Source organism: Leptosomus discolor, chromosome 3 (genome assembly GCF_034619465.1).
Source record: "Leptosomus discolor isolate bLepDis1 chromosome 3, bLepDis1.hap2, whole genome shotgun sequence".
Taxonomy (NCBI): domain Eukaryota; kingdom Metazoa; phylum Chordata; class Aves; order Leptosomiformes; family Leptosomidae; genus Leptosomus; species Leptosomus discolor.
Genome location: NC_141393.1, coordinates 66,113,663 through 66,137,885, shown reverse-complemented (window position 1 = coordinate 66,137,885; position 24,223 = coordinate 66,113,663). Strand labels below are relative to the sequence as shown.

The 24,223-nt window shown below is 40.1% G+C and overlaps 1 protein-coding gene across 4 annotated transcripts; it reads right to left on the bottom strand.

Moving 5' to 3' along the window:
* Positions 1 to 271: 271 nt before the first annotated feature.
* Positions 272 to 23,995, bottom strand: TRMT1L (tRNA methyltransferase 1L). 4 transcript variants are annotated; one of them, XM_086463404.1, is made up of 16 exons: positions 23,792 to 23,995; positions 19,189 to 19,341; positions 16,746 to 16,808; positions 14,726 to 14,839; positions 13,305 to 13,369; positions 12,617 to 12,746; positions 9,903 to 10,026; positions 8,758 to 8,837; positions 7,436 to 7,682; positions 6,286 to 6,498; positions 4,831 to 5,021; positions 4,084 to 4,162; positions 3,167 to 3,333; positions 1,431 to 1,490; positions 889 to 1,015; positions 272 to 766 (listed from the first exon to the last, which is right to left on the bottom strand). In XM_086463404.1, exons 1-16 carry the CDS (start codon positions 23,949 to 23,951, stop codon positions 523 to 525), a joined length of 2,217 nt encoding a protein of 738 aa, XP_086319530.1. In that variant the 5' UTR covers positions 23,952 to 23,995; the 3' UTR covers positions 272 to 522. The 4 variants fall into 4 exon arrangements, with proteins under 4 accessions (XP_086319530.1, XP_086319531.1, XP_086319532.1 ...); XM_086463405.1 differs by having other exon boundaries at positions 16,698 to 16,808; positions 23,792 to 23,809; XM_086463406.1 differs by lacking the exons at positions 19,189 to 19,341; positions 23,792 to 23,995 and adding an exon at positions 18,368 to 18,391 and having other exon boundaries at positions 16,698 to 16,808.
* Between the last annotated feature and the right edge of the window lie 228 nt (positions 23,996 to 24,223).

The following is a 24,223-nucleotide window of genomic DNA, read 5'->3' as shown; positions in this document are numbered from 1 at the left end:
ATGCCAAATTACATGTGCAATCTGGAGTTAGAAGTGCACCACATCAGGGCTTTCTGGGTTGCTTTAACTCAGATCACATTTTATCCTGTGGTATTTTACCTTAACATGACCTCCCTCTGAATTGTAACCAGTCAAGTTTTAGGAATGATTTGGTTTTTTATTTTTATTCCTTTTCATATTAACCTCATGTTCAGAACTGCTTAAACACTTGGCCCCATCTACCCTTCTGGATTCTGTCCTAGCAAGACAGCTTTAACAGACTCGGGAGCAGCCACAGAACCTCAGTGTGAAAGTGGATGTGAGTGTAAAAGCAAGTAACTGTCTCTGAGACCTTCTCACAGTAACAGTACCTTGACCAAAAACGCTGTGATCAGGGGTAAGTTACTCTAAAATGTCCTTTCAAATTAAAATAGCAGGCAACTCAGGTTTTCAGAACCCAGTTTGGTCAAAAGTACTGCCTTACTTGAACAGGGCGTACTTGCAAGTCTGTAAGATCCTGATCTATGAACAAAATGATTTGCATTACTCAGCTGCACCGTGAGTAGGGTAGTCTTTTGTGAACATGGCAGCAGCAACTCCAGATTTATCATCTTCCAGAAACTCGGCATCTTCTGCCTGCCCCACCGTGTACGTGGGAGTGCTGTACTTCATAAGAACAGTCTTAAATTGTGCCAAGGGTGCATTTGTGCGAACTCCCATAGGATCAAAGTGGGTTCTGCTTACTCTGTATCCAGCTTCAGAGAGATAGTTTAAGAACTTATTTAACCTGGAAAAAAAAAATATCAAAACACAACCATTTAAAAAGGAGTTAATGTGCTAATAATGCTGATGATTCAATACAAGTTATATCAGTTGTCATTAAGACTGGAACATAAAGGAAAACCTTACTTTGGCATGTTCATTCCTTTAATACTGTGTCTGTGGATATTGTAGTAAAATGCAGGGTGCTCAGCACTGTTCTCAGATTTTTGTCGCTTGGCTGAATTTTGAATCACTTCATCATTCTTTCTTTTTCCTGGACCACAAAAAATGCCAGTGAAACCAGTGAATATTCAATGAGAACAAAAAAATGCCAGTGAAGCCAAAGACAGTACATACAAAAAAAGCCACATAGCAACTACACTCTGTATCTGCTTTTATAACCTAGTGTTTTGCAGAGTTAAGATCTAGCCTGAATTTAATTAACATGCCATTTTCAGTAATAAAAAGTGAAGTCAGGAAGGCTTCATCGAGTATTTAGCATTCTGCTTTTACCAGTGAGTATGAGTCTGGATGAAGGTAAAGTAAAATCAGTATTCAGTGGGAAAATAAATCCCAAGTCCCAGCATTGGTAAATTTAAAAAAAAGTGAATGCTAGGTTGGCTTAGTCATCATTTAAACTATAGTTTAATTTGAAACTGCTAAGAGCTACACCAAAATTATCTACTTACCAAGTACCGAGTAGGAGTCAGGAGAAGCATTTGGTGTTTTAATATATACCCCACACTCTTCTAGAATACAATTAAAAGTCAAAATTACTTCTACTGCAAGAATGGCAAAATGCCTTGGTTAAACAGAAAGAAATAATACATTCTGGCCTAAAGAAGGTGGTGTAGTACTAAGCATACATATGGGTTAACTTTTACTTACTAACTCAGTAAGTTGAATTTACAGGGGATATTGAAAATACAATTTTATTTAATAGTAGAACAGCATTCCCATACACAAAGTCATTTCTTTTAGCACACTGATTCGCAATCTCTGCAGAGAATGCAGAGCATGGCAGCTGAAGTCTTCTCTTCCTAACAGCACATGCTCTCAGGTTGGGATCAGGATACACCAAAGAACTAGCAGACACTTAGTATTTCCATCTCCTTCAGGGAACATGCTGGATTTCACGGCAGTCAACCTGCCTGCACGTGTTGGGTTTGTGGGGGGCAGGGTTTTGGTAGTGGGGGAGAGGCTACAGGGGTGGCTCCTGTGAGAGGCTTCTAGAAGCTCCCCTGGCTCCAAGTTGTCAGACCTGCCCCTGGCCAAGGCCAAGGCAATCAGCACCTCAAAGATAACATATTTAAGAGGGGCAAAAGCCTGCTAGGCAAGCTGGAACAGAGGAGTGGGACATGAGAAGCAACCATGTGGACACCCAGGTCAGTGAAGGAGGCGGCGGGCAGATGCACGAGGCAGAGATTCCCCTGCAACCTGTGGTGAGATGGCAGGCTGACCCCCTGCAGCCCATGGAGGTTAATGGTGGAGCAGATGCCCACCTGCAGGCCATGGATGACCCCATGATGGAGCAGTGGCTGTGCCCAAAGAAGGCTGTGACTCCAAGGGAGGCCTGTGCTGGAGCAGTCCATTGCTGGGAGGACTGCACCTGGTAGAAGAGACTCACGCTGGAGCAGTCTGTAAAGAGCTGCAGCTTGTGGGAAGGACTCATGTTAGAGAAGCTCATGGAGGACTGTCTCCGGCGGGAGGGACCCCATGCTGGGGCAGGGCAAGAGTGCAAGGAGTCCTCCCCCTGAGGAGGAAGGAACGGCAGAGAATCTGCGATGAACTGATCACAACCCCCACTCCCCCTGCACCACTGTGGGGGCAGGAGGTAGAAAAATCAGGAGCAGACCTGAGCCCAAGAAAGGAGGGGTGGGGGGAAGGTGTTTTATTATGATGTGGCTGTATTTGTCATTATCCTGCACTGATTTAATTGGTATATTAGTATTATTATTGGTGTTCAAATTAAATTGATGTTTTTTCCCCAGCTCAAGTCTGTCTTTTTGCCTGTGACCGTAATTGGTGAGTGAGCCCTCCCTGTCCTCATCTTAACCCACAAGCCTTTTGTTATATTTTCTCCTCTCCATCCCACTGTGGGGAGGAGTGAGCAAGCAGCTGTGTGGTGCTTAGTTACTGTCTGGGACTAAACCGTGACATTGCATTATGTTTACTTGGTTTAAGACCTGCCATACTGATTAAAGATGTCTAAATCCAGCACTCTGCCTCTGACAGACCCTACTCTTTTTGCAGCACCAAAGACCATCTGACAAGAGCTGACAAGTCCCATGCTGTATCCAAAGCGACCAGCGTTTTCTTGACCTTTTTATGTATGCACTGCTGTTAGTAAGTTAAAGAGCAGTACCTCTCCAAATCACCACAAAGGCAGAGGGTTTTTTTGTGAACAGTGTGCCATTTTTCTTACCTTGTTTGTTCTCATCATAAGGACCATGGGTAGAATAATGTTTTAAAGTTGTGCACTCAGCTTCGCAAACTAATGTCTTCAAAAGTGACTGTGCTTCATCCAAACCATACTGGACAGCCTCAAAATACATTCTTCTGAGGAATCCAGCATTGAAGAGGGCTCCTGACCTATGAAATACAAGACAAGTGAAGAGTTAAGACTTCTTAATGAAAGCAAAAGAAAGTTGCTCTAAAAAATCTCTCACCCAAATTGATCGGCAATTATATTACACTGAAGTGCTGCATCTGTGCCAACTGTGTTCTTAATAATATTGAATCGCTTTGTTTCCAAGGACAGTAACATTGGTCTTACATTGAAAAATCAACATCTCAACAGTAGTAACTGTATTTCCACTAGTGACATGCCTTACCACATTAAGTAATTTAACTCCCAGAAGAAAGGTACTGTCAATTGTCAACCATTTTTAAAACTGCTTTGGAATGGTTAAAAGACTAAACAGAAGGATTTAGCCTTGTTTCTCACGAGAGAAAATTTTAAGTATTAATTATTATCATCAGCACATGTAAGGATTTACTAAATAAATTGTCCACAAATATCAAGTGATAAACTGCTGCTTAACACTTGGCAACTAGAGGAACACACTGCCAGGTTCTCTTTATTAGTTAAGTTGCACTGAATGTGAAATTTAAAACAAATTTCTTAACTGGTTTGAACTCCATATGGACAAAAGCAAAAACTAAATACCCTACTGAATTAAAATCGATGATATGTTTCCTGGATTCCTCCTGATTGCTAAATTTTGTAGTGCTAAAATACCCAGGTAGACTTGCATTTTTATTATGTGACTGCATAGTTGACCTCCAGAGGTCCTTCCAACCTAAATTATTCTCCAATTCTGTATCGTGTTCTGAACTCACCAGAGAGGACCAAGAACTACTGCTGTCTTCCCAGGCATACTGCCATGACAATCACAGGGCAGCTGCTGATAAGGGTTTTCTACAACAGAAAAACAGGATTTAAGTTGTTTTGAAATAGTATACTCCTGTATAGAGACAGCCAACGAACAGTTGGTTTTTAACCTAAAGGCTGCCTTCATTTACCAAGTCTTAGATCAATTACAGGAATGTTGCATACCTTTCCTACCACACCTGCCAAGATATTTCCATCAGGCATGTACAGATACTGCTCAAGGCCAGGCAGAATACACCCTCATCTGAGGGGAAAGTGATATTGTTTAGTCCATTACGTTTTCAGGTAACTAAAACGAACAGTAGAAAAGCAATCTGGCACCAAAATCTGTCAAGCTGCCACTGTATGGGGAGAACCAAACAGCAGCAGAGACTGTCCCACTCTTCATGCCTGTTACTGAAAAGACAGATCCATGGATGTATCTGGCATTCTGGCAGCTTCAGCAGCTACAGCTAGTTGGAGCATGTCCTGTCTAGAAACAAATCCAGTACATGTACAGCAAAATCCATGCAGATATCTAACCCACTCCCATAAAGCATGGTACCTTCTCCAGCTCATACAATACACTCATTGTTACCTTAAAGGGAGTTACTACTTTACTAAAGGGATGTAAATGTAAACAAGGCCTAAACAAGCACAAAACTGAGATACAGAAATCAAGACCTTTTATAGTGGAAAAAAAAAGTGCCATTTACCTTCTACCATATTACCCTCTTTCTGAAAAATTCTCTCTTCACACCACTGGCAATGGATGAGGTATCTTATTTTCTTTGCTGAATCATCCGCAGGGGATGGTCCCCTTAAAACTCTGACCACTACTAGAACAAAATGTTCTAGAGCTACTGCGAGTAAAACTTCAATGCCTTTGTTACAGCGAGCGGCAGCTCTGTGAAGGAAAAACAAACACAAACCCATGTTGTACTGAAATCAGCAGACCAAGATCTGAACCTGATGGTAGATTCTTGAGCTCATCCAGTTTCTAGAAGGAGATACTAGAGATCTGAGAAAGTGATCAGGAGGAAGTGTTTCTTAAGTCCGTAGTTTTGTCTACTTGCTGTAAGGCTAAGCAGATCTTGTTTCACTTTTTATCATGTCTAGAAATATTGGTCTGCCATCTGCATAATCTTCCTATCCAAACACCTACTTATTGCCAGGATATTGCACCAAAAATTATAAAGAAACTACATGAAAATCTGAGAAAGCAGAAATTTCAAGGGACACACATGATGGTAAGTCATTGAATGTTCATTAAATAAGGACTGTGGGAAGGCAAGTGAGCAGTTCCCGAATAGGTGATCATTGAGAAGGAAGAAGGAATCTTCAGGGTAGCGTTGGAGCATGTAACCCAGAACACAATTAAAACTTTGCTTGAGCAGCATGTCTGTATCTAAGAGCATTCTGCAGGGAGCAGCTTCACATACGCAGGGAGATAGAGAAGTAAAATCTAAACATATTCAGGTCAGTATTTTTGCTCTGGCATTCTGAAGACCTCTGTGTGCTTTATTTCATCCCCCTGTCTTTCCTGAGCAGTTGTCCCATACTCATACTCTTGCCTGTATCATTTTTCCCTCTAAATTAGGGACCAGCTTTATACACCTTCATTATTCAACACTGAATTTACTAAGAATATCTATATGCAAATGACTAGTTTTACAACTTAGTAACTACATGTATCTTTTTAACTTCAAGCACAAGGATCTGAAGGGAACATCAGTTTCCATTGGAGCAAGTCTAACCATAATGCTCAGCTAGATGCCATTCAAGCAGCTTAGTATCTACAGAGTCCTATGCAGCACCAAAATGACAAAACCGATCGAGGAATAAAAGAGTTTGCAGATAGGCAAGTCTGGGTATTACTTTTTCTATTACCATGCCTCCCCACCACCAGAACCACTCCCCACCATCCCAAACCCCTAACCCTATTTACACATTTTTCACCTTGCCCAGTGTTTTTGTTTAAAATTTACATTATCCCATACCAGCACACATAAAATATGAAACGTTAGTTTTGTATCAAGAAGCCCAGCTTTTAGAATTAGGGAATTCTGGAAACTGAACAGGTACAACCTACAGCAGCAGTCTTAAGATTCTTATCACTAATAATTTTCTAGTATTTTTTTTCCCCATAATTTGAGATGATTTAGCACTACCTTGTCACAGCAGCAATTACTATTCTGGCTGCCAGTTCCTTGTAGTACTCTGTTCTGACAATATTACATCCATAATGACGCAGGGCAACGTGTTGAGCCTTTGCATATAGAGAACTGATGTCTGTGGATGTCAATGACACAATTCCAAGATTTCTCACATTTCTAAAGGCAGAATCCAGATAATTCACAGAAGTTCCAAAGGGGTCCAAATGGCTGAAAAGAAACAAAGTACCACTGAGTAATTATAAATGCTCAAGAGTTTAGCTTTAAACTGAGGAAAACACTATTTTATAATCTTCATCTATGGTCCTTATATTTAAAACAAAAGGAGGAAACAGGACTAAAATATACAGCACACCTCTCATGAATACTTAAGTGTCAAATTGCAAGAGCCAGGAAAGCATTGTGCTGGAAAATACACATTGCCACAAAGCCAGCAAGTACTGTTTCTTGCATCCTGACCCACTGACTAATTCAAGTTACAACAATGCTGGCCTGATGCTTACCTTCATCTTAAAACAAAGGGAAATTTCTAAAAACGAAAGTTGCTTCAAATGTATGTATTCCAGTTTACATACTAAATAATTAGCCAAATTTTCAGCCTGAATACCTTCTGCTTAGATCTGGATGTTAATTGATTAAAATAATAATAAAAAAATCTAATTACTTTGATCTGTACAGGTTTTGAATGTATGAATCTATAAACCCAACTTGGAAGAACTAGCCTACTTTAATTAAAAATGAATATGCTGCAAAATGGATTAAAACAAGAGATGCAATAAAATCCTACATGACAACATGCAAAGATATGAATTTAAAACTAATTTAAAAAGTTTTCACAAAAAAAATATAAAAGACTCATTTGACATTTCTCTTTATCAAACATACGATGAAGTTATTAAAAGAAAGTTTAGCTTCAAATTTTCATGTACTTTTATAGTCCACCGTAGATGTCATTTTTTCAGCTATTTCTAAAACATTGAAGATTAAAGTTCTGTTCCCACACCATTTCTGGGACAGAGTTAAAGTTAAACTACCTGTTCGTTGATTCTTTCATTCCAACTTCCCTAAATAATCACACACTGGGAGATGGGGTGGGTTGTGTCATTATCAAAGCAGAAAATTATGAACAGAAACATTCAACACTTACATAAAATCAAATGATCTCAAATGCATTATAACGTTGGCATCCATTTTTGTCACCTCAATGCTGTCAGTATTTTCTTCTCCATCTCCCATAGCTTCATCATTGTCGTCCTCCTTAGTGTTCAGTCTCACCTTAATTTTGTTTAAATGGCAGTTTTCCCGAATCATCATCACAGAATTTTCGTTACAATCATTAATAGTGACTTTCACAGAACTTTTGAGATGCTTTGCCCATTGTAATCCCATTATACCTAAGGAAAGACAGAATTGTAACTCCATGACAGAACAGAGTGGGTTTCTGTGTCACTGAACTAGCTAAGAAAAAAAAAGTCATCCTTTAAAATGCTTATAATACAGAAATGTGTGTGATGCAAATTTTGTCATGTTCCTGCAAAAATGTGTTGGTGACCTTCTGCCTCAGCACAGGGGTAGGTAAAGGGACAGTCTGTTTGGCACCTTCTTATATGATAATTTGGGCTATAGACCAAAAGACTTGACATTTTGCAGCAAGCTGGATCCCAAATCTGCAGAAAAGCTCCTGGGCTTGTTGAACGCTCCTATGTAGCAGACAGACCCCTGTGACAGACCACCATAAACCACAAACATGAGGTTTGTGGCACTGTGAAGATTTTTAGGCTGCCTCCAAGTATTTATTGCTGACTTTCATAGTAAAGCCTATGATCACATTGAAGTACAGGACAGGTTGCACTTGTGAAGTCTGGCCTAGTTCAGAATGTTGATACATCCATTATCAAGAATTTTTATGGAAAATGCTAAGCAGTTACCACTGTTCTCAACTATGACCTTAAGTTTACAGTAGCTGGCTGATAATGAAGCAACAATCCAGACCTCTTTGGATTTTTATTTCAGATGGTTAATAGACACAGACATAACCACTTTAAATTTAGTTCATGTTCAGAATTTTTGCAATCAATTAGGAGATGATTCTGATAAAGAAGCTTGGATTCATCACCATTTTTAAACCACAGGTTGATTTCACAGCCAAATTCCACAGCCACGGAGTCAGAAGAGATCTGTGACCTTGGACGCAAGTTTATGAAGATGCCATTTCATGGACATTAAGGCAACTGATTTTAAGAAGACCACTAAACTTTGATTTAATATTATTTACAGTCTTTTTAAAAGGCCTAATACCAGGCTCTTGATACCTGTTTTTTTTTCTATGGAAGCTAATGACTGCCTGCCTAAGGAGGAAAATTATTGTGTACGTCACATTATTTTTGAATACACCATGTCAGTTACTATAGATTTCTGCAGCTTCATACTATTGGATATTAGCCAAAAGATTAAAGAAAATTACTTTACCAGTGGCACCAAAAGCATCCAAACATTCTATTGGTTTACGTTCCTCGGCTAGAACAGCTAGTGCGCAGAATATCAATTGCCTTAAAAAAAGAAAGGTCATAGTAAGTTGAAAAAAATATTTTTCCTTCCTTTTCCTTAATTATCTCCCTTGAACACAATACCAGAACATTTAAGCTAAACTCTATCTTTTATATGGAAGAATTGTAAATTAAAAAACCTCAACTACCCTTAAAAGTTTAATTCTACAGCAGGATATTCATAAGGTAAGATCTTGAATCAACTCACTAGTTACTTTAACACTGGAAAAAGTGGCTAGCATTCAAAAGTAAATAGCGCTTTTCTTATATTCTTAGGACAGTCTGATACTACCCTACTAATGGCTCTGTGTTTAAAAACGTCAGAAATTACTGTAGAGCAGTATGAAATTCCACTGTCTTGAGGAACAGGCCTCGTTCTTTTAGACATGGCCATAACCTTAGTTGCAATGGCCTTCTTCAGAGGCATGCCTTAGCTTTCACAGAGGTATCTGAGCTAACTTTAAACCTGGAAGCTCAAATATTAACAGCACTGAGAACGTAAGGGGTCAGCACAGGCTGAAGCAGAGTCCCATGCGTTGCTGTCAATGCTCATACCTTTTAGTTGTGGTACAGACACCATTTATGACTCTCCTTAAAAAAAGACAATGTTTCTTCCTTCATCTTTTTCAATGCAAATAATGAGAAGACACTTGAGAGAATCTGAGCCCCAAGAGAAAAAGGCCTAGAATTTGAAAACAATTATATGTATGCTGCTGTGCAGTTAGAGGAGAGCAGTGACCATACATAGTATCTTGTGGAGATGCACAGAAAAAACATCTTAATTGTATACACTTAAGTTAGTTTTCAAGCGTGCTCCTTTCAAATGTTGTTCTCCTTAAACTACTCATTACAGAAAAACATTTAATTGCTTCAGAAGTGACAGTATTTCCCATATAGTGTTCTTTGGCTTAAATATTATTTGTCAAGAAGAGTTTTCTAATGGAAAACTATTTCTCCAGCCCTCTGAACAAAAGTTTTGCAGGATTTGCTTTTCAAAAACACATTGAGTACTTTTCACTACAAACTCACCACTCCTCTGGTGCCTTCTCCCACTCCTTGTTCTCTTACCTGTTGAGTTTCATTTTAGGATTAAAATAGGAATCTGTTTTCTGAGGTGTGGAGTAGTTGGGAAGAACCCGCACATCTGTGGCCGACTCTTTCAGCACTTCATGAGAAGACTTGGGAGCAGGAACTAAAAGAAAGCAATTGTGGGCGTGTGGGAAAACTGCCCAGCTCGCCATGGAACAGGAATGCAGGCCAGTTAAGTGTGCTGATCTTCTACCAATGCAGGCCAATTAATGTGCTTATCTTCTACCAGCCTTGGACAGGAACGCAGGCTAATTAGTGCACTTATCCTTTACCTGACAATGAGCAGGGGAGGAAGGATGAGCATTTTGCTTATCTGGCCAAGACACAGCACAGATGCTGGATTTTACAACCTGGTGATCTGGATGTTTTACAACCCAGCCCAATTACTACTGGGACCGGGCAAAGGTCTTGTAGCCAGAGGCTGCATCAACAAAGCTGAAGACAAGGCCTAATTGCCAGAGGTTGTACCAACAAAACCAGAGAAGCATTGGCTTTCCTTTCCGCCCCTGCTACCCCTTAATTAATAGCACCATTAGCCTGCTAGGAGCCCATCAGCACACGAGATATGACTCAATCCCACCTCATCAGCAGGTATAAAATTAGTCTTTACAATCTTCTATTTTTGAGGAAGAGAATTACAACTACACAGACAGGTCGACAGGCCTACATCTCTCTCCTCCCCAGGCCTTGGGCTAAGGGTGGATCTGGCCACACCTAGGCTCCTCTGTAAGGAGTTTAGAGAGCAAAGGGGTCCACTCTGAACCTCGTGACTCAACAGGAGGGCCTCCCTCAGCCAGGGATCAAACTCGTTACCCTTTTACATGACAGGAGGAAGGAAAGAGTGAGAATTGAAATTAACATTAGCACATTTGATAAATTAAACTGTAAATTTGCTCCTATATAGCAAGAAGTCTTGGCTATGCTGGAATTGAAACTAGCACATGGATCAGTTAAAAAGTACATAGGGCAAAAAAAGCAGGTGACAATTAATCTTCTAGTCCTAGGAGTGGCACAGAAGGATCAAGCTCTACCAAAATTTTCTACCCATAAAACATCAGATTTGTTTCTCAGTTGGGCTCCTATGTATCCACTGAAATTTAAGAAAGCAAGAGCCTGAGCCTTAAGCTTAGCACATTTGTTTTGCATGTCAGACATAACACATTGCTAATTAAAACTCTATTAACATAGTCCTGAACATATATCAATGAACTGAAAAACTCCCTCAAAATCCTTGATCTCATCTCTAAGTTATCAAACAGCTTCATGAAATGTGTATAAACAGCACAAGCATAGGGCAATTTCAGCACTGAAGCTTTGTATAAAATAGTCTGTGGCAAAACAAGCTTTCTGATTTGATGGCTGTAGGCACATGCCTATGAGTTATTCCTCTAAGCAATTTATCCCCAGTCTAGTAGCAAAATTCCCCAAAAAGAACAACCAGGAAAAATTTGTTAGCTATCAGCTAGATACCTTTCACTGCTCAGCCTGCCTACCTCTCAGTGCTTTCAAACACAGAGATTCCTTATCTGTGAACTGCTCTAATGCTCTACCATGCGCTCCACCATGTGCTCCACATTCACAACCCCCAAGTGTTGCTGAAGCACCTACAAAGCATGAAATACCTGATCTCTGAATTTCTCCTCTCCCTATGAGGAAAAACAGCCACACACATTTTGTTAAAAAATGACAACTGGGTCATTATTTACTAACAGGTCTGAAGGGAACCATACAGAGATGAATACATTTCACAACACAAACTCTGTTTAAGTTAATGGTATAGCTAGTACTAGTATCACTTCAGACACGCAAACTGATGCTCAGACACTAAACTACTATTCCTAAACCACATATTGCTAACAAAGTAGTGTGAACCTCATAGCTCCCAGGATCATTTTTACTATATTCTATCTAGATAAAATCCATACACCTACACAGAGACAAAGAAAACAGACTAATTTTCAACAGTAACAGTCTGGGCTGTAGCAAAAAACCCCTTTATTTTTACACAGCAGCTAATAGATTACATGCTTTTTAATTAACAGCTGCAGAGAACACACAACTTGCAAAAATAAAGGAAATAAAATTAATTTTCAAGATTTGGCATTTCAATTATTTAAAATGTTTATCTAGTTTATCCAAGTTTAGAAAAAGTCTAATTCTGGAGAAAGTCCAGTAGGATTGTAATTTACCAAAGAACTACTGACACATCTGTCATGACTCTCCGGGACTGGTAAAAACATCATCTTGTTTTGTGAATCCATGCTGATGCAATTTGGATAAAAAGCAAAGGATTTTTATATTGCAGAAAGATGTACTCTAGACTGTGTTATGAAGACAGACAAATACAGAGGCATGAAATTCTCTGCACAGACTTCATTTTATGGATGCCATGTCCCCCATTCTTTTGGGGACACAGAAGCATGTATTTACAACATTAAACTAATCGTGAAGGGAGTATTATTTATCACTAAGAACAGACTAACTGATCAATACAGAGACTAAATCACAACACTGCTACATCTTTGAGGAAAAAAAAAAAAAAAAAAAGAGTTCTGAAATATTAAGGGCCGGTTTCTCATTAGTAAAGCTAAACCTGTTTCAGAATTTTTCCTCATGTCTCTCACCCACATATAGTTATTGCATGTGCTACATAAAACGTTCAATCTTTTTATAACATTTAAGTAAGAACTTACCTGTAATAAACCTTGATTCAGTTTCTCCTTTATTCACATGACGGTTAATATGACTTATCATGTCAGTTCTTCGTGTGATAGTTGCTGAGCAGATGATACAATGGTAATGGGCTCCCATCTTTGAACATGTCTGTAAAATAGAACATACGTAGTTTCAGAATATATAAACATGGCTGAAGTAGAACCATACCTGAACACAGGCATATAAACAAGTCATTTGCCTGTTACCTCTAGTGCATAAAAAGTATTTTGAATCTACAGCCACAGAGACTGTAAATAATCATATCCGCAGAGCCAGCACAGCACAGCTATCCTGCCACAGCTCCACAGCAATTAAACTCTGCCAATACTCCATATACTCAAGCACATCAGGAAGGAACTGAGAAGCATCCATCACCTGGGCTAATGAACCCTTCATCTCTTCCACACAAAGCTGCTGCTTACTCTGAACTGTGACAGTGTTTTACATGATCTAGGCAGCTACCCACCAAAATAAGAGAGATACAACTACATTCAGCTACCCAAGGGTTATAAAAAACATTTATATTCTGGACCAATAAGCTTTTGGTATCCCACACTGGATAGCAAGATGCTTTTTGTGACTAAGTGGATAGCAAAAGTTCCCCTAAATCACTCATTTCCTCCACTTCATAAGGTAATAATTATTTATGTGATTCAGCATTTTTACCTGGTCTCCAACAAGGTTTGGTTTTACTGGACGACAAGGTAAGTAACAGATGCACATTCTGTACCCTGGAAAACAAATTCTTGTCACATCACAGTACAGCAAGTAAACAGAATGTGTATGTCCTATCCCACAGGGAGAAGAGAAGAGAAGACTGAGAAGGGACCTTATCAATGCTTATAAATATCTCAAGGGTGGGCATCAAGAGGATGGGGCCAGACTTTTCAGTGGTGCCCAGTGACAGAACAAGGGGCAATGGGCACAAACTGGAGCACAGGAAATTCCATCTGAACATGAGAAAAAACTTCTTTACTGTGGGGGTGACAGAACACTGAACAGGCTGCCCAGGGAGGTTGTAGAGTCTCCTTCCCTGGAGACATTCAAAACCCGCCTGGATGCAGTCCTGTGCAACCTGCTCTAGATGAACCTGCTTCAGCAGGGGGGTTGGACTAGATCTCCAGAGGTCACTTCGAACCCTTAACCCTTAACATTCTGTGATTCAGGATTCCCAGATATTGCCACAAGACGGCAATAAGAGAACATCACCAAGTATTTGGTACATTCACCCTCTGCACAGGGCAATTTATCGCATCCTACAAAGCTACGTCAAGTCTTCAGGCTACACAGTATGTAACTTTCAAAAGTACTTGTGAGTATGTTACAAAAGTATTGTTACCTGGCTAAAAGATTTGTGTGAAGACTCCTATAAAACCTATGTTCCACAGTTTAAAGAAAAACAAAACCAAAAAAGATACCTGCTAATGCACAAAAAAAACCAGAACTCCAGTCAGATAATTTTAGTTTAAGTAGTAATTTTATTTCCCACAAACTTATACACCTAGATCTTTTAAAAAACCAAAACAAAAAAAAAAAACAAAACAAAAACAAAAAAAACAACACCAAACCAAAACCAAACCATACTGGTCGCTTTCTTTCCCTTCTTAAACATTTTAATGCATCTTACAAGCAGATCAGTTTGTTAAAAAACAGATAAGGCTACTAAGTACCGATACTAAATAAATACTTCAAGTATTTATCTGAAACCATGGAATTTTTATGAATGAGCCAAAAATGACTGTGCACGTGTGTGATTATTACCAATATAAACACAACTTTAATAAAAGTAATTTTCATTATAGATCTATTTTAAATTTTATAGTAATTTTCATGACATGCCAAGCAATTTTTTTTTCAAATGAAAAAATGCACAACTGTAACTGTATTTTTGCATGTACAGGAATACAGAGCTTCTTTACTTTTACATCTTACATCCCAGGTCAAAATTCATTATGTCAAAATATGGCTCTAATTCAGAGCTCGTAACAAGATTCTTAAGTCAAGAGGAATTTAAAAAGATAAAACACAGAACAATGTTTTACACGTTGACAATTTAATATTTACTATTCAAATATGATTGCCATTACCTTCAAATTCAACAGAAACTTTCCAGTGAAAATTCTGAAGGTGGCGATGGAGTTTATGACTATAGCAAGCTTTGTATTTCTCCTCAGGACACAATGGACAAGGCTTCTTTTCATCTGAAAATACAAATCAATAAAAAAAGCATGAGAAACATATGAAATGCAGTTACCACTCACGTTAATAGAGATGCACGCTAAGAGCAAAAAGAACAAAGATCCTATCAGTGGGACTCAAAGATGAATTTCCCCAGAGATTATTTTATTTCAGGCACATACAAACTTCAAATTTATGGATTGCTTCTTTCTCCTCCATAAAATAGAGACAAGAACCATGATTACTTTAAATATCATTAATTTCTACAACCTTTAGTTCTTGGTTTCTAGCATGTTTTAGTCCAGCAACATAAGACTAATGCAACTTCCGAAGAGTACTACAGAATAACAATTTTATAGATGAAGTCTAGAGACTTGCAAAGTTTCAAAAAACCCCAACTGAAGAGGATAGAACAAGAATCCATCTTTCCTCCTCCTGAATCTTTTAGATAAAACAAGCACCTGGTGTCTTTTTAAGCTGCAAAAAAGATAACGTACTCTATGTCAAAATACTTTTTCTTCTTGGAAGTCCTGCCTAAGGCACAAAAAAGCAAAGGCAAGATTATCTGACATCAAAGGTGTAGAAACACTTGAAGTACTAACCTAAATAAAAAATAGCTATTGGGAGATGTGTGTTCTAGAGCTGTACAGAGGAATTATGTATCAGAGCATGCACACATCTGCTACTGGGTGTTAAGACTGCTGAGTGTCAAACAACCTCATGCACAATTTAGCAGAAAAGCTTCTACATGTTAGAACAGGACAGGATGAATACTGCAACATGCCACACAACATGGGCATCTATAGTAATTACTTTTCTTCAGATTGCACAACAGCAAAATTCCTTTTTTGTGACCTTTTTTAACGAGTGGATTACTAGGTCCATGCAGAGTCCCATGCCACTGAAGCCAACAGAAGCAGTCTACACCTCACCACATAAATTATCAGTGTTTTCTGATATTGATCAGCCTCTTTTGTTGAATTATGATTTACTGAGTATCAATTACATGAGGCAATGGTAATAAACACAAGTCAGTCCATTTACAAATGGCAGAAGAAAAAAAAAATTACTGTTGAGAATAGGCACAGGAACAACAAGTTTCTTATCATGCATTTACATGTAACTGGGTTTAGCAGCAACTCTAAGTACCAAGCTTATGAGATACTTATAATCTATCTCCTAGTTAAAAACAGAACAAACTCTCTATAAGATTTTGGCATATTTGTTAGTAAAATTAAACAGACATGGAGGTAAGCTATTATTTCCACCAGTGGCCACTCTAAAAGATGATTAAGGCAGAAGAGCCACACGATGTAGAGCCTATGTGGACCCTGACGGTTTTGGGGTTTTTTTTGTTTGTTTGTTTGTTTTTTTTCCAGTTGCAAGGGCTGCCATTACCAGCACTACATACATACATGTAATCAGAGGAAAACTAAAACGTTGTGATAAAAACACTTTGCAGTCTTAAAGCAATCCTTCAATGCACATCTGGATCAAGAATTAATAGTGTGTGGGGGGAAGGAAATAAAAATAAAAATCCAAAAGAGATTACATATTTATTTAAACAGACATTTAAACACTGCAAAGACAACAATTAGCTTCCCTGTTATTGTGGCACTTAAAGGAAAATAAAAATGTCACCAAGCTGCTAGAACTGACATTTTGCTGATACGTGCGCATGGCCAACATTAGAAATGCTACAATGCAAATGAAAAAGATGAAAGGGAAAGAATAAGGCCTTAAATTTACTTAAGAAGTACAACATTTGATAAGTAAGGGGACAAATCATAAAGCTATTTTTTTTTAATGAAACCCTAGTCTTCAAGCACTATAAATATAGGTAGTTTGCTAAAAACAAAAACCAAGAATAAACGTAAATACCTGTAGCATGAAGATCTGTGTTCTGGGATACTGCCATGGTAAACTCACCTTCTTTCAGGTTAGCTAGTTTCTCTAGATCAGCAAGATGTCTTTGAATTGAAATATGTTTCTCTAAAAAGCAGAAATATTTACAAGTTAAACATCCTCAGTTAAAAACTTATTTTTAGTTTACTGCTATTTTTCTATGCATAATTTCAAATCTAAACACTATTAGAGAATGACTACAGTACCAACTGGAATATTTGTTTGTATTCTTCAACCACTATGGTAGAAGGAATGACTACAACATGAATCTCTGGATGATTCTTTAATAAGATCCATGTATTTCCACATATTTCTACTTCCTTTTTAATGCTCACACAAATTTCTCAAATTGGGAAGACCTTCATTTGAAAAAGCAAGCTGAAAAGATCAAGCCATATTCCACTTACTCCTGATTTTACTGCTCAGCATCATTAGTGACTCTGAGTCATTCATAAAGCAGTATAAAAACATCCTATGAACTGTCTGGCATCATCTAGAAGTGGACCAGCTATAAGTAACAATTGTTCACTATGTAGCCAGGTTATACTAAGTTCTATCACTCCCCCCCTCTTCACTAGACTGTTTAACATTTAAATTTACTTCCTGATTTTTCAACTTATTAGTGTATTAGTCAATGGGAACAATGGAATATTTGTTAAAAACAAGAGAATTCGCTTATCCAATAAATCAGCTTTATCTGTTTCAGCACACAAAACATCTCATTTACAGTAACACCAATTCTGTAGCAATTTTAAACCTTTACAATGTTTTTACAAGATTAGCCTTCAGGTTTTCTTATGTGAAACAAAGATAGCAATTGATCAATGTGCTCAAAATACAGACATCACTTTTAAAGCTAGGGCTAAAAGTAATTCCTAGCTTTTAATTTCAGCACTCAGATACAACAGGTTTTCTCTGCTCTCCATGGTGCTTTTAGCATCAGAGCCTTCTTGCGGAGAAGTGTTTTAGGTTGCTTAAAGAATCATCATGAAAGATAATTAGCAAAATTGATTTTTAATATGAATTTGTAAAAGCGTGACTTAACAAAGTTCGATGCAAGGTTCACTCTACTACTTACTCCACGGGAGAAATACACAATGGAAAAATCAACTTGGGAGTTGAGCTAGAATGATTTTATACAGAGATTGTGAATGAAAGGGGTCAGGTAGGCCTTCCTGTTGAGTCATGAGGCTCAGAGTGGACCTTCCTTGCTTTCTAAACTTTGTCTCAGAGAGGAGTTGAGGTGCAGCTAGATCCAACCTTAGTCCCAGACTTGGTCAACGGTTTATGTCTAAGAATTTGGTACAGGGATTTCAGTGGTATCAGTTTAACATGGCATTATGGGTGCTATGTAACTTTAAAGTAGCAGCCATTTAAAATTCAGTAACACTGTTCCAGTAAATCCTAAGATCAGGCTGTATGATTTTCTAGCAATACTTAATCAGTCAACAATTGCTCATTGGTTATAATCAATGCAGTGACTTAGTTAAGGATTCCACAAAGTTCTCTCATCAAATCACACACACAGAGAAATAACAGAGGTTAACCCATGACTAAGATGTTTCCTTTTCTGCAGATTATAGCCAATTTTTGCTACCCAATGATCTCTAGGAATTTATAAAATCTCATGATAGTGAACTACTCACTTTTCCCTTCATCGGCTTTTACAAGTGGACAGTCTTTCCCTTCGTTGGCCTTTGCAGGCGAACGGTCTTGGACTCTTTCTGTTTCATCGGCATCTATCGGCAGTCAATGAGAGTCTGCCCTGAGAGGTGTCCCAGCTCAGGGGGAGACGCGAAGTCACAGCCCGCTGCAGTCCCTGAGAGCTCAAAGGGCCTCGCTTAGGATCGGTATTTATAGGGGCAAAAGATGGTTGACTTTGGTCAGTACATTTTTCATTGTGGCCATTACTCTTGTCAGGCAAGAGTGGGCTGTGATCCAGGCAGGAGTTGTTTCAGGTGCGGTTAGGGAGAGCCTGATCATCCCAACTCACTGTACTGGTACCCAGGACAGGAGGGTATGGGATTGCTCCAACCCTCTGTCTCATTAGGCAAGATCAAAAAGGGCCAGATTGTCCCAGCTCGCTGCAACTTGTAATTAACAAGAATAGCAACAATGCCTGTTGCTGATATCGCAATGTGGCCCGAGGTTGGGGGTCTGCACCACCAGAGAGCCTGATGTAGATCATACTTCACGTAACCTTGACTTCTCTTCTGTCACTGTGTATGTGCAAATTTCCACAGTGATTTCTAGAAATGTTAAGGGGAAAATGGCATCTCATTTGAAAGATATTTCCAACTCCTTTGGAAAACATTTTATTGAGATGCATGGGAAAAAGTATCCATAGCTATCGGATGTATGGAAAATGAGATTTCAGACATTCCCTTTACCTTTCTTCCCCACTATTTCTACCTTTTCCACTACTTTCCTCAAGCACACAACACATTCTTAGAGTTTATTAGCAAACCTCTTGGATAATCAGATGATGCATCCAAAACGTTGGTATCCGATTCCTTTGTGGATTCTTCTTCCGTTCCCTTTTCTTCAGATTCCAATTCTGACTCAGTAACTTTAACATCCAGATTGTTGCTCTTCACTTTTCCAGAGGCCACCACGCCATCTTAAAATCAAACAAACAAACAAAAAAATCCAGTAAAAGTGTTGTTGATATAGCTGACATATAAATGTTAATCTGTTCCATGTAATGTGGTGCTTCCAACATCCAAAAACGACTACAAGTGTGAAGGAGAACAAAAACCAAACAGTATGTTGGAAAATAACGTGAGATGAATTATTGCTGTTGAAAGAAAAAGAGTCAGCCATCACAAAAATTTCAGGTTTCCCAGCCAGGTGGGCTTGTGTAGTTGCTGAGTGGGAGTGGGGGGACCTTGCTGGTGCCAAACTAATCTCAAACAAAGACAGCAGGAGTCTGGAGGTAAGAGAATGGTAAATTTCTGCTTTCATAAGTAAAGTTAGGAGTGACAAATGACTAACCAATCATTCACTGCAGTTTCTTCTTTGTTGTTATTTTATATACAAGACCTGGTTTATTTCGCAGGTGTCCTGATTTTGCGAGTTATCGCCTAGCACCCTTTTCTGCCCAGAACTGGAATAAAACAAGTATCTTGATTCTGTGTGTTGACTGTTTTTTTGCACACCAGGTAAAGAACCCAGATTTGGGACAACATTATCACTCATCCTTGGAAACCACTGAAATAATGCCATCCTGGAGAGAAAACTATTTGCCCATCTCTCCCATCAAATGTTTAAAGTTAACAAAATATTTACATGTTATTTTCTGGCAAAATGCAGTACTAGCAAGACAATACAGCCAAGCAGAAGCTCCAAACACTCATAACAATTTAATAACGGCTGAGAAAATTTGAGAACAGAAGTTTAGAACTGTTTATGGCTAGTTAAACAACCTGAAAAAAGGAGGGGAGGAGGGAAGGAATTTGCTGCTATCATCAGGGGCAGTGATGAGGGTTAAGTACTGGTGCCATCAGCATTTGCAAGTGAATGACTTCTCCAGGGTAGGGCTGAAATGGGCCTAGGGAAGAATTTCAAAAGGATTTAACAAGCTGAGTGATTGGTCAATAAAAATGACAAAAAAACAGCCAAGTGGTGGACTTGGGGGAAAAAAAACCTCCTAATCTAGATTTCCCAGAAGAATGTAAGGACTCTGAGCTGAGTATCACTAGTCAGGACTACCACCTTGGGATTTTAAAGTACAGTTTTGACAAAAACAAGAGGTATAAATCCTCAGAAGCAGTGGATCCCTCTCCCCACCAACTGACATCAGGAAGTACTAGGAAAGGGTGCAGAAAGCCATGCTCAGCCTGCATATTGAACAGTATTGCCCTTGATCCCCCAAGCTTCACAGGGACAGGTAGCACTAGGAAACTTTCAAAAACGGGTAACAACAAAGCTATGGCATTGCTTCTTAGCTATTGAGAAGCAGCAGAGCAGGCTATGACTTTTCAGCCTGGATATGACAGAGGTCTGTAAGAGCATGAGATGCAGAGAGAGTACAGAAGTCAACCACTCGCTATTCCAGCAAGAAAACTGGGATACACCACATGGAGATATCAGCTGGAAATTTAGAGCATAAGAATGTTCTCTACATGACCTACTGTTAATGCTGTGGACCTCCCTGCCACAGGTTGCTGTAGAGGCTGCAAGCCTACAAGTGCCAAAGTGAGAATTTTATGGAAGAGAAATTCACTATGGGATTTTAAACACAAAACCACAGCCTTTGGCTTAAGAAAATAGGGAGTAACAAACTGTTTTGTTTGAAGATATTTCTGGAGGATGCGCTAACACCTTGTTGCGCTGTTCTGCTAGTCTTCCCTAGCCATCCGTGGTGGTGCAGCCCCCCTCCCCAGACTGCACTGCAACGTCAGGCCCAGCAAACATTGTGTTCTTGTTTTAATTACCAGTGCAATGAGTTGGGACCACCTGTCACTTTCTGATCTTGCCTAATGAGACAGAGGGTTGGAGCAATCCCATACCCTCTTGTCCTGGGTACCAGTACAGTGAGTTAGGATGATCAGGCTCTCCCTAACCGCACCTGAAACAACTCCTGCCTGGATCACAGCCCACTCTTGCCTGACAAGAGTAATGGCCACAATGAAAAAAGTACTGACCAAAGTCAATCATCTTGTGCCCCTATAAATACAAATCCTAAACAAGGCCCTTTATGCTCTCAGAGATGGCAGCGGGCTGTGACTTTGCATCTCCCCCTGAGCTGGGATGCCTCTCAGGGCAGATTTTTGTGAGCTTCAAGGTAGATTTTTGTGAGATAATTCAGATCATCTGCTGATAGATGCTGATGAAGAAGAAACTGTCAAACACCATCCGCCAATGAAGGAAAAAAGTAATTCACTATAAGTAGATTTCATGAGGTTTGAAAGATCATTGGGTACATTTACTATCATCTTGAGATAAAGAAACATCTTACTCGTAAGTTAATCTCTATCTGTGTGTGTCTGTGTGTATGCAATTTGATTTAGGAAACTTTGTTGAATCTTTAACTAAATCACTGTGTTGATTATTGACTGATTTCAGTATCATTAGAGAATCATACAATCTGATCTTATGACTTACTGTAATAGTTATTAAACCTTAAATTGCTGCTACCTCAGTTATATAGGACCCACAATAGCATGTTGATTCAACACCACTGAAATCCCTGTACCTAATTCCTTTAGACATGAACTGCTGACCAAGTCTGCATATAGTTGTACCTAAACTCCTCTCAGTTTCAAAAGCAAGGGGGTCCATTCTGAACCTCATGACTCAACAGGAGGGCTACCGTTACCCTGTTCATCCCCTACATCTGTGTAAATCATTCTAGCTTGATTCTAATTCGATCTTCCTCTGTATATTTCTCCCACGTAGTAAATAATAGTGAACCTTGCCATCGTACTCTCTTAAGTCACACTTTTACAAATGCATATTAAAAATCAGTTTTGCTAACATCTTTGATGGTGATTCTTTAAGATACCTAAATGTTTCTCCTTCACAACCCCATAAATTCCTGGCCACTACTGAAGACAGAATAAGGGCTGGAAGGAACTTACAGCAGTTTTTATGATTCCCCTGGGATTTTTTGTTTGTTTGCTTTTAAACATTGCAGTTGCACACAAATCTTTGCTATTATATTAAAAAAAAAACCCACAACAGAAAGAGGAAATAGAAGGAATACCTCAAGAAAGAGAAATCGTTTAGAAAGCCAGAAGCACCGAGTAAAATTACTCTACCTACCTTAAAATATATCAAGACCAGCATTGCTACTCAGAGAGCATTGCAGTATTTCTCACAGATCTATTTTAAGCTGAAAACTCACCTAAGGCAGACTTCTATTTCCTGCCTACTTCTCAATTAAAAAGTTGCAAGATGCTTGGTGATAAATTCTACATACTTTATTAATAGAAAAACAAACAGAAAATGAAGAAATAAAAGGATTGTTGGTAAGAAAACCTCAAGAAGAATGATTATGACAACACCTGCTGTGAGAAAAGCTGGTAACAGCGTTACAAAACCGGACAGTAAGAGCACAGCAGTGACTGAAGTCCACTAGAGTTGGACAGTGCATCTTCAGAGCAAGCATATGGGTTAAAGTGGTTGAAAAAGAGAGTCTGCCTATAAGTATATATAGTTCGTATGTACATCTACACGCTTCCACAGAAAATGGTTAAGAAAAGCACGCTGCTACCTAAGGAAGATTGCTGAATTTTTAAAATGACCATCAGGAATCACTGATTATGCACAAACATACTGCTTCAAAGAGACTAAACTGTTTGTTTTTTTTTTTTTTTTTTTTTGAGAAGAGTCAGTTCACTTCAACTGTAAGATTGCAATAGCAAATGACTGCCATCAACGCCCCCTTTGGCGCGGCTGGAAACCTGGCACAACCAGTTTAAACACATTTGCCAGAAAGTGCTGTAGAGAAAGCGTATGGGGCAGAAGCAGCATGGCACACATCGCATCCCCATCCACTTCCACCAGGCCCTGCTTTGTAACGGGACCTTGTGGACCGCGGTTTGAAACAATAAAAGATCATCAACAACAATAAAAAAACCTCGTTAGATTTGAAAGGAAAGAACGACACCAGCCCAGGTTTTGCTGTTTCAAAGCTCCCCGAGAAAGAAGGGAGAGGCCGAGGACACCACCAAGGCTCAGACCCCGGGCCGGGCCGCTGCAGTGAGCACATGTGGCCCCGCCGCCGGCCCCACCCCAGCCCAATTCTACACGGAGTCGGTAAAATAGGGAAAACCGGGCTTCGTGCACCTCGCAGGGGCTTCATGGCGCAGGCAGCGGGAGGAGACGGCACAAAGGCGGCTCCAGGCACACGGCTGTAAATTCAAATCCCCACGAGGTTCTCTGAAGGCGCTTCTCCCTCCTGCGCCTCCACATGGCGCCCGCCCGCAGCACCCTCCGGACACGGCGGGGCCGCGCACACCCGGGAAGGGGGGCAGCAGCCGGGCGCCGCGCTGCTCCCCTCAGGGGGATGGAAGGCCCAGCTCCCACCACCCGCCCGCTCACGGTCCCCCGCTACCGATCCTCACTGAGCGCTGCAGTCTCGCCACCGCTGTCGGGGGGGTTCTCCTCATCGTCGGGGTTCTCCTCATCGTCGGGGTTCTCCTCATCGTCGGGGTTCTCCCCCAGTTGCCTCTGCTCGGGGGACAGCTCCGCTAGAGAGGCCTCCGCGGCCTCCTCTGCTGCCATCTTCTCCAGGGACAGCCTGGCGGCGGGTAAAGGCAAGCAAGGGGAGGCCGAGGAACACGCCGCTGTACCCACACGCCTCTTATTTGGGAGGGAGGCGGGCGGGAAGGCTCGGCTGTGGCGGCCGGGCACGTACGGCGGGAGAGGAGGCGGCCGGCACCGCCTACATTTCCCAGAGCGCCTCGGGGCTCCAGCTCCTGGGGGGCCGGGCCTTGCCCAGCGCTACCCGCGGCGGGGAGGGGCCGGGGCCAGGGCAGTGGAAGCTGCCGGAGAGG

Bases quoted from the DNA above. Each gene is read 5' to 3' on its own strand.
- TRMT1L (XM_086463404.1), bottom strand. From the start codon at position 23,951: ATGGCAGCAGAGGAGGCCGCGGAGGCCTCTCTAGCGGAGCTGTCCCCC. The intron at 4,163-4,830 runs GTAAATGGCACT...TTTCTGTTGTAG, and splicing joins AGAGGGTAATATGGTAGAAG to AAAACCCTTATCAGCAGCTG. The intron at 1,016-1,430 runs GTAAGTAGATAA...TTTGTGGTCCAG, and splicing joins TGACTCCTACTCGGTACTTG to GAAAAAGAAAGAATGATGAA.